Below are 9,825 nucleotides of genomic sequence, written 5' to 3' on the forward strand. Positions count from 1 at the left end.
TCAGCATCTTAGCTGTGGAGGGCAGTGTCACTGGCCCTCATATGTGGGATCCGAACCGGGGCCCTCTGGCGTCCCAAGCCAGTTCTTAACCACTGTGCCACTCGGCCGGCCCCCTCCTATGTCTTTTGATTAGAACATTTAATCCATTTACATTGAAAGTAATTATTGATATATATGTAGTATTGCCATTTTATTATTCATAATTTTGATTTTTTCCATCTTAAAGAAGTCCTTATAACATTCCTTGTGATACTGGTTTGGTGGTGATGAACTCCTTTAGCGTTTTTTTTTTTGTCTGGGAAGCTCTTCAACTATTCTTCGATTTTAAATGATAGCCTTGTTGAGTAGAGTACCCTTGGTTGTATTCTCTTGCTTTTCATCACCTTCACTATTTCGTGCCAGTCCCTTCTAGCCTGCAAAGTTTCTGTTGAGAAACCAGTTGACAATCTTATGGGAGCTTCCTTATAACTTACTCATTGCCTTTCTCTTGCTGATTTAGGATTCTGTCTATGTCTTTAACCTTTACCATTTTAATTATAATGTTTCTTGCTGTAGGCCTGTTTGGGTTCCTCTTATTTGGGACTCTCTGTCCTTCCTGGGCTTGTATGTCTATTTCCTTCACCAGGTTAGGAAAGTTTTCAGTCATTATTTTTTCAAATAGGTTCTCGATACCTTGCTCCCTCTCCCCTCTTTCTGGTACTCCTGTGATATGTGAATGTTATTACACTTGATGTCCCAGAGGTCTCTTAAACTATCCTCATTTTTAAAAAAATTATTTTTGCTGTTCCAATTGGGTGTTTTCTGCTGCCTTTTTTTCCAAATTGCTAATTCAACTCTCTATTTCATCTCTGCTGTTGATTTCTTCTAGTACATGCTTCATTTCATTTACTGTATTTTTAAATTCTTACTGGCTCTTTTTTATGGTATCTATGACCTTTTTTAATGCTAGCTTTCTGTTCATTGAAATTCTCACTAAGTTTCTTGGGCATCCTTATTATCACTGTTTTAAGCTCTATGTCTGGTAGTTTGCTTGCCTCCATTTCATTTAGTTTTTTTTCTGGAATTTTCTCCTGTTCTTTCATTTGAGACATATTTCTTTATTTCCTCACTTTGACTGCCTCTCTGTGTTTGCTTCTATGTATTAGGTAGATCTCTATGTCTCCCACTCTGGGCTGGGTGGCCTCATGGAATAGGTACAGTGTGGAGCACAGCGGCACAGTCTCCCTGGTAACCTATGCTGGGTGCTACATGAGTGTCCCTTGTGTGGTTGTATGTGCCCTTCTGTTATAGTTGAGCCTTGATTGCTATTAGCATGTCAGCGGGTGGCATTTACGCTCAGGCTGACTGGTTTGGGGATTTAGCCACACCCACAGCTTTCAGACTATTGTGCAGGGGACCTTACCCCACTGAGTGGGAACTGCCACAGGAGACTGTGGTGCCTGTTGAGACCATCCCTGGTGTGATGCTTGTGAGGCTAATTTGGCAGTGCTTTGCTGTCAAAAACTTTTAGTTTGATGAAGTTGTTTCCCTTGCCCAAAGAAATATATCAGTAAAAATCAGGTATTACTAAGGGTAATGTCTGAGAGTTAAATACCTATAGTTTATTTTAGGAGTTTTATGGTTTCGGGTTTTACATTTAAGTTTTTAATCCATTTTGAGTTTATTTTGTATAGGGTGAAAGAAAGTAGTCTAGTTTCATTCTTTTCCATGTATCTGTCCAATTTTCCTAGCACCATTTATTGAATGGACAGTCATTTTTTGTAATGTTTTTGTCAGGTTTTGTTATAAGGGTTATGCTGGACTTGTAAAATGAGCTTGGGAGACTTCTTTCCTCTACAATTTTTTGGAATAGTTTGAGAACATTAGGTGTCCATTCCTCTTTGAATGTTTGGTAAAATTCACCTGTGAAGCCATCTGGTCCAGGACACTCGCTTGTGCTACATAATTTTGGCACCCAATGCAAAATGAAAATGAAAATGTAGGGTTCCTTGTTCAGAGTTTATTGAGAACCCAGACATTGACAGCAGGACATTAAACCAAGTGTGGTGGTGCTCTTCTGAACCCAGGGCTCTCGTGGCCACAGAAAGCAACTCTGAGTCTGGGCCCCCGAGACTGTGGTGAACAAGCCAGAAGCTTCCTACTCCCCTGGAACTCATGTTCTTGGTGGGAAGTTCTGTAAACTTTCTAAATATTTTGTATCAAACACGAAGTAGAGGGTTATACTATAAAGCATTGCAAAGTCATCATATCATTTTTACTGTATGGAAGTTGCAGATGTTTCTGAGGCAGGCAGTGTGGGAACCTAGTTAGGGCATGTGGAGTGAGGAGCAGTGCTGGCCTTGGAGGCTAACTCAGGCCCTGCCACCTCCAACCCTTCTTGGCCTGAGGAGGTAGGGCCATTCTCCAGCTGGCTCAGCCTTTGCCTGGTCACTTCCTGAACCAGTTCTGACTGAACACAGAGTTCAGGAGCATTTCAAGGCATTTGGTTTCAGATTAATGCTTCTGTTGCAGGCATGGCCTTTGTCCATGTACCCATGGAGCCATGGTCACAGGACACCATGGCTTCCTCAGCCCCTCCCACTTCTACCATGTTCATCCAGGTGTGGCATAACTTGTCAGTTTACATGCTGTATATTCTTTCTGCATTGGTGTAAAATAAAGAAACAGATATGCCTATATATAAAATGAAAACTTCCAAAAGGATATGCAAGAGACAGAGATTGTTTCTGGGAAGGGCTCTAAGCAAATGGTTTGGTAAAAAGATTCACTTTTTATTGTATGTTCTATTAGACACTTTAATATTTTCTATTTGAATGTAATACCTCTTAAGTTATATAAAAATAGCTTTTTAAATAAAAGGTTTTTACATCCAAATTGGTAAGGATATTTTACCTTATTATAAATCTTCAAATGAAACACGTAATTGTGATAAAATATTGTGCTTTAAAGAAAATTATAATACATTTCAAAGATTGAAATCCCACAATGTGCTTTCTCTTCTCTTCAAAGAGTGTGAAGCTAGCAATCAATTTAAAAAGAAAATGTTTAGGGACAGCTAAGAGCTGGCTTGGGATTCCAGAGGGCCCCAGGTCGGCTCCCACATATGAGGGCCAGTGACACTGCCCTCTACAGCCAAGATTCTGAACAACAGCTCAACCTGGAGCTGGGCTGCCATGAGTCGCCGGTGACGGCGTGGGCTGCAGTCCCCTGTGGCAGTGGGTTGCCATGGGCTACCGTGTGTAGCCAGCAGCCAGCGTGAGCGGCCAGCAGCCGCAGTGAGCGGCTGTCCAGAAGCCGGAGACTGATCTGCCTCGCCTGGGAAGAGCGCAATGATGGTTCCAGCTTGGGCCAGTGAAGCGATGTCCTCCACAACTAGACTGAAGAACAAAAGGACAGCAACTGGTCTGTTTCCCTTCCCCCAATTCCCCAATAAAAATTTAAAAAATAAATAATTAAATAAAAAGAAAGAAAAAGAAAATGATTAAATATTGTCAACTTCAATGAATTCAGCAATACAGTTTTAGAAAAATTATAGAAGTAAAAAGCCATTGGGTCAGAAGGAAATCAGAATGAAAATATTAACATATTAATCTTCACACAAATATTAGCTTTCCAATGCTAGAGGAAAAAGAAAAACCCTTGTTCATTTTATTGCTGACCATCCTCCTCTTAAATTATGCAAGAAGCCAGCCAATATGTGCTCCAGATTCATATCCTTAAGTCACAAGTTTGAAAACAATTAAGGAATCAAAAACCAACAGGCAGAGGATCTTACCACTTCCTTCTCAATCGCCAGGCTTAGTATCAAAGGAAGGCTGTTAATTGGTTCAGCCTTGTTCACTCTACCACACTGTGGACCAATAGCTGTGGGCCACTGGCTGCCAGTCTCAAATTGGCTGAGCCAGTGGAGACTTGCACTTGAACTGCTCTCACTGGACAATCCCATCACCACTGAGGCATAAATGCATGTAATGAAATTTTGTGCTTTAAAAATTGAAATATTTTGGGCTAGAAAATAAGAAATTTGGGAAAGCCTGAATGAATTAAAATTGAAATTTCTAAGTTTAGTGCACTGGAAAAGTGAAGCATGTGTTGGAAATTTCATTTATCCATGTACTATCTTCATGTACTCATTTATGTAAACTTAAATGACAGTGTTGAGATATGTTGAAAAACGTCGGAGGTACGTTGATGTGTACATTGACTTCGATACTTTATCTATGGCTCTATCTAGAAAATTCCACAATATACTCATGGAGAATGAGAATAAAAATGGTAAATAAAACTACAAAAATAATTTAGACCTTACAGAATACTATCAAAACTAACAAAGAAATAACTTGAAACCACTGTTTAGCAAAGTGACGAAATGCAGTATGGCTAAGGAAAACTCACAATTTTCTATGGAATAAATTACACTATGTATTAGTGTTGATAATGTTTAATCCATGGTGAAAACGTTTTAAAAGTTGGCAGGAAGCCATGGGGTCAAACACGAGAGTCGATCCCACTTTTAGGGCTACAGGTCTTTTTGTGAGAAGAGAGGTGGCTCTGAAAAGAGCCTTTGGGTTGCGACGTTCAGGTGTTGCCCAAGCAACTCATTTGTGGCAAATGTACCGGAGGACGGCATTGGTGCCCTCATGCACCGCGAATCTGCCAAGCTTCCCGGGCAAGAGCAGGCGCACGGCCGTCTCGATCTCTTCTAAGTTGATGGTGGCGCGCTGGGTGTTGCGGACCAGGTGTGAGGCCTCGTCGATGATACGCTCAAACATGTCCTTCACGAATGAATCCATGACGCTCACGGCTTCCTGCGACAGGCTCAGGCCCTGGTGAACGTTCTTCAGAACCCTGTGGAAGTAGATGGTGAAACTGTTGGTGCTGCGGCGGCGGCGGCGGCGGCGGCGGCGGCAGTGGTGCTTGAGCTGTTTCTGTTTCAGGATTTCTGGCGGGGCTTCAGCAGGCTCGGTAGTGCCCTCAGGTTCCTCAGAAGGCGCTTCAAAGATAGGCTCAGCCATGTCGGAGACGACGACACCACAGGTAGTCAGGCAAGACTGGCGGCTGCTGAGGGGCGGCAGGCCAGTATATATGCGCTGATTCTCTGACGTCACGGGCAGCCTCCACATCTGATTGGGTGAAATGCCATGCTGGGAGGGTGTCACAAAGTCACGCTATGCTACATGTGATTGGACAGGCTCCTGCTTGGCAACACATCCACCAATCAGAGTGACGATACGTCCACCTTGGACCGTCCTGTGCCTTCCATCAGAAAAACCTTTGAAAGATGCTACATAGGGCAAAACGTCATGTGACAAAGTTTGCTGATTGATGCTCCAATAGAAGAAATTTGAAAAGACTTCACCAAAAGCACCTGAATCGTAGACATTTCCGTTTAGGTTCCTTGAGAGAGTCTGACCTTCGTAACCCAATTCCTGACTGCCATCAGAATGACTCTGGCCACTTTGGGTCCTTTTCCTCTAACCCTGAATCTAATGTTGTCCTGGGCTAAGCCACCGTGGCTCAAGCAGGAACTATCTGACTTGGCCAAGCAGCATTTGTGGACATTAAGGACACGATTGGCTAACTGCTCCCTACAGATTTGATCAAAATGGAGCTCAGTGAGTCAGAAAAACGTGGAAGAACAAAACCAGTTTCCAAACAGAAATGGGAAAACTTATAATATTACAAATACTTCAATGCTTACCAAATTTAAAATTGTTTTCTTAACATTACTCGAGTCCCAAAATGCATGATACATACTTGAACTGGTGGATCAATATGAGTCCTTGATTTAAAAAAAATCCTAATTGTCTAAGAAACTACCTTGGGGAGAAAAGTAAGACATAAATGGGAAATACTTTAAAATTTATAACATATGCCTCATCAAGAAGCTCACTGGTGAAAGGTTGAAATCTTTTCTTCTAAGATCAGGAACAAGAAAAGAATGCCCACTTTCACCACTCATATTCAACATAGTACTGGAAATCCTAGCCAGAGCGAGCAGGCAAGACAAAAAAAAAAATGTGTCCAAACAGGAAAGGAAGAAGTATACTCTCTCCTGTTTGCAGATGATATGGTCTTTACGCCCCCCCCAACCCACCCCCGAGTCAAGCCATTGTTATCAGTCTAGTTGTGGAGGACAAGCAGCTCTCACTGGCCCATGTTGATATTATGAGCATTGCACTCTACCCGGATGAGGCAGCCGGTCGCCGGTCGTCACTCACGGCAGTTCACGGCACCCCAGATCCAGGTCGAACCTTTGTTCACAATCTTAGCTGTAGAGGGTGCAGCTTACTGACCCATGTGGGAATCGAACCGGCCACTCTGTTGTTCAGAGCTCGCACACTAACCAACTGAGCTATCCGGCAGCCTGTGGCTTCTTCTTTATATCCTTAGTTATAAGAATTCTGTTCAGCTAGTCTTCAGGTGGTTCTCAATGATGGTTGTTCTATAATTTAGTTGTAATTTTGATGTGGTCCTGGGAGAAGGTAAGCAGAGCACCTACCTACTCTGCCATCTTGACCGGAAGTCACTGACTTGGGTGGCCTTGATGACTATCCAGGTATTTTGTCATGCACCCCTGGGAACTTTGTTTTAAGGAGGACTCAGGTGCATCATTACTGTTCTTCTTATAAATATTGGACTAGCTTAGTGAAGTCTCTCCCTTCTAGGTACTCAGTGCATTTTCCTTGATGGGATATTCCCAGAAAGGTAAAGGTCACAGGACTTCCAGATGATGTCCTGTATCTCACTCTAGGGTCTGGTTCATCAGACAGGCATTAGTGTTTGAGCATCTGAACCAATCAGTAGGTCCTTGTAACCATGTTCCTCTGGATTTACCAGCTCAAAAAGAAATATTTTAAGACCAAAGGAAATGCCATATCAGAGGGGATCACTTCATAAATTTTATAAATGCCTAACCACTATGCTGTATGCCTGAAACAAATAATATTAATAATAATAATAATAATAATAATAATAATAATAATAATGGAAATGCAGCACCGATTTACTTCACCTAGCTCAATCTACTTTTGGGAAGTAATTCAAGTGGAATTGCTTAAGCAAGTGTTTCACTAAGCCAACTGCTATAGTGTGGGGTTGTAGACATCAGGGGCTGTCTCTGCTTTTCCTCCTCCTTCAATTCCTTCTGTGACCCCAAACCTGCCCCATATATGAGGCTTTGAAAATGTATACATTTGTAGGCAAGATGGAGAAGCATGGGCTGCATCCTAAGGCCTCAGATGTTAGGGAGTCCCTGAAAGAATTGGACCACAAGTTAACTGTGGCCCCAAATAGGAAATTGGATATTGGGATCAGTTTCTGGCACAGCTTTGTTTAGCATGTATTCACTTGATAGTTCTCATTTCTGTCCATCTGTTCATCTATGTCTCTATGTCCAGGCACCCGGGAGTGGGAGAGGATGTCTATAATGGTTAGAAACTTCATGCTGCTTAGGGTGAAAGTGCTGCCCTGGATTATACAGCTTCAGTACATTTGTAAGGTCACCCGGACAGGGGTAAGTCAAGTAGAAAACTATTCCAGAGTTTACCACTGTGACCCAGAGAAGCAAGGGCTTTGTTGTATGGACATACCACTTACATGGCTCCCAGCAGCATCTCAAGAAGTGGGTATTGGATGACACTGTTTGTTAGATTTCTGAAGGCTGTTCATTCCTGGACACCTCTCCCATTGTTAAGGCATGTCTGTTTCCCCCCTTCTTGGCTCTGAGCAGGCCTGTGTTTGCTTTACCAATGGAGTACACAGGAAGTGATGTTTTGCTCATTATAGAGCTAATCTTTAAGAGGACACATAGCTTCTGCCTTGCTGTTTGAGAATTCTGACCAGCCATGTCAAAAATCTGCCTATCCTGCTGGACATCCCCTTGGAGAGGTCCCTCCAAGACATGGGGACGTGAATGTACATTGTCTCTTACATTGCAGAGCGGTTTAGACATCAGCTGAATGAATACCACTTAGTGACCCTAACTTGGTTTATGCTTGAAGGACCACTTATACTTTTAATTTGGAAAATAAGTATAATAAAAAATTTAACAATCTTCCATTGAAAATACAAAGTCACTTGAAACATTATTATATACATTATTTTAAATATTCAGCTTTGTGTGAAAAGTGACAGAAAGTAATAGTCCACTGAGACCTTTAATCATTGTAGATTCTTGAATGACTGCACCTTTAAAGAAAAACTTGACTTTTCTTATTGGGAAAGGAAGATACCAAAAAACATAAACAAAAAACTGTTCCATATTCTTGATTTTGGGTGGGGTAAGATCTCCTTGAGAATTTGTAATCAAAAGAGTTCCTGCGTGTAGCTTTGGGATTCACATGAACACTGTCTTCATGGTGCAAATAAATCACTGCTGTAAACTCTTCAGTGGTTTTATCATCATATACATTTTCTAGTAATAAAACTTTTTTTTTCTTCCTTAATGATTGAAACCATTTTATTAGTAGTAGCAATAGTTGTTCCTTGAAGGCCTTATAGGAAATACACTTGGAAGCCTGACCATTTGCATCATAGCTCATTGAAGCTTTCCATTTCTCCAATTCTTTTAAAGTCCTATTTGGTTCAAATTCTGTAATTTATTTTTATACAAATGAAGAAATGCTTTTGCCTGTATTATCGTAGAGTTTTAAAAAGAATATGTTCCTAATTTTAATATATTTCCCTTGTATTGATTATTTTTTTTTTCTTAAAGGTTTAGTTTCTTTTCTTTTTTTTCCCCTTGTATTGATTCTTTTTCTCTCACTCTGACGGTTTCTTAGAGAATTGGGGTAATCACTTCTTTCAACTAACAGCTCATATTTTTTAATCAATTCAAGAACGTGAGGTTATTTGGGGGACCTAAGTAATGTTAAAAATAAATTTTAAATTGGGTAAATTTGAGAGTTCTGAGCTGCGAAGTAAAAAAAAAAATCTGCCAATCTTTCTGTTAAATATGAAATATATAAGTATCTCTAATTCTGTGTTCTGTCTTTGGAGGAAGTGGTTTTACCACTCTTTTTTTCTCTGATTCACCAAGGGTTTTGATCAGAATTGGAAGTAATAGTTGGTCAATTGTGCCCTATGATGGGTAGGAGCACCCTGCTGGCCATGTCAGAGAGTTACTGCTAAAGCCACAGCGGCTCAGCCCTGGAAAGAGTAGATTCTGGGTTGGAGGTTTCGACACTGAGAAAGAAGATACCTACTGAGAAGAAGGACACTGAGAAGAAGATACCTGGTGGCTAACTGAGCTCAAATTTAAAAGCAGAGCCTAGCAGCAGTTTCTAAACAGGGGTTTCTCAACAGGGGCCTCTCACACAAACCACACTTCAGGGGGAAGCCTGTACTAAGCCATCTGCCTCTTGCACTGAACTGCCTGCCTGCACTGTGTTCCTGCCATCGGAGCCAGCCCTTTTAAGGCAATTCCTGGAATACTATGGCTTCCCCGTCAAATCCGAGCTGTGCTGCTATGTCCCCCAACGGCACCTTCACTGACCAATCAGAGAGACTCCATTCTGACCAGTCAGGACAGTGCTTTTTGGACCAATCAAACTGTGAGGATTTGGAGTCCTCATTTGCATGAGGATAGACAAATCAGGGATGAGGGGCGGAGACTTTTGTCTATATATCAGCTCCCCTCCGGCTTGGAGACCTGACTTTCTGTTTACACTGAGAACTGAGTTTCCCCGGTTAGAGCTGAACCATGGAAGAGAAGAAACAAAGGAAGAGAGGAAACAACCAAAGACGACTCACCAGAGCAGACGCTGCCGAGCTGCCGAGCTGCCGAGCTGCCGAGCTGCCGAGCTGCCGAGCTGCCGAGCTGCC

At 41.9% G+C, this 9,825-nt stretch overlaps 1 protein-coding gene across 1 annotated transcript; it reads right to left on the reverse strand.

Annotated features, from left to right (window-relative positions):
* Positions 1-4,598: 4,598 nt before the first annotated feature.
* On the reverse strand, positions 4,599-5,015 carry LOC109377210 (late histone H2B.L4-like). The gene has a single exon (XM_019633480.1). The coding sequence runs from the start codon at positions 5,013-5,015 to the stop codon at positions 4,599-4,601; it is 417 nt and encodes a 138-aa protein (XP_019489025.1).
* Between the last annotated feature and the right edge of the window lie 4,810 nt (positions 5,016-9,825).

The sequence above is a fragment of the Hipposideros armiger genome, unplaced genomic scaffold (genome assembly GCF_001890085.2).
Source record: "Hipposideros armiger isolate ML-2016 unplaced genomic scaffold, ASM189008v1 scaffold_1322, whole genome shotgun sequence".
Classification (NCBI taxonomy): domain Eukaryota; kingdom Metazoa; phylum Chordata; class Mammalia; order Chiroptera; family Hipposideridae; genus Hipposideros; species Hipposideros armiger.

Coding starts and splice junctions, on each gene's coding strand:
- LOC109377210 (XM_019633480.1), bottom strand. CDS start 5,015: ATGGCTGAGCCTATCTTTGAAGCGCCTTCTGAGGAACCTGAGGGCACT.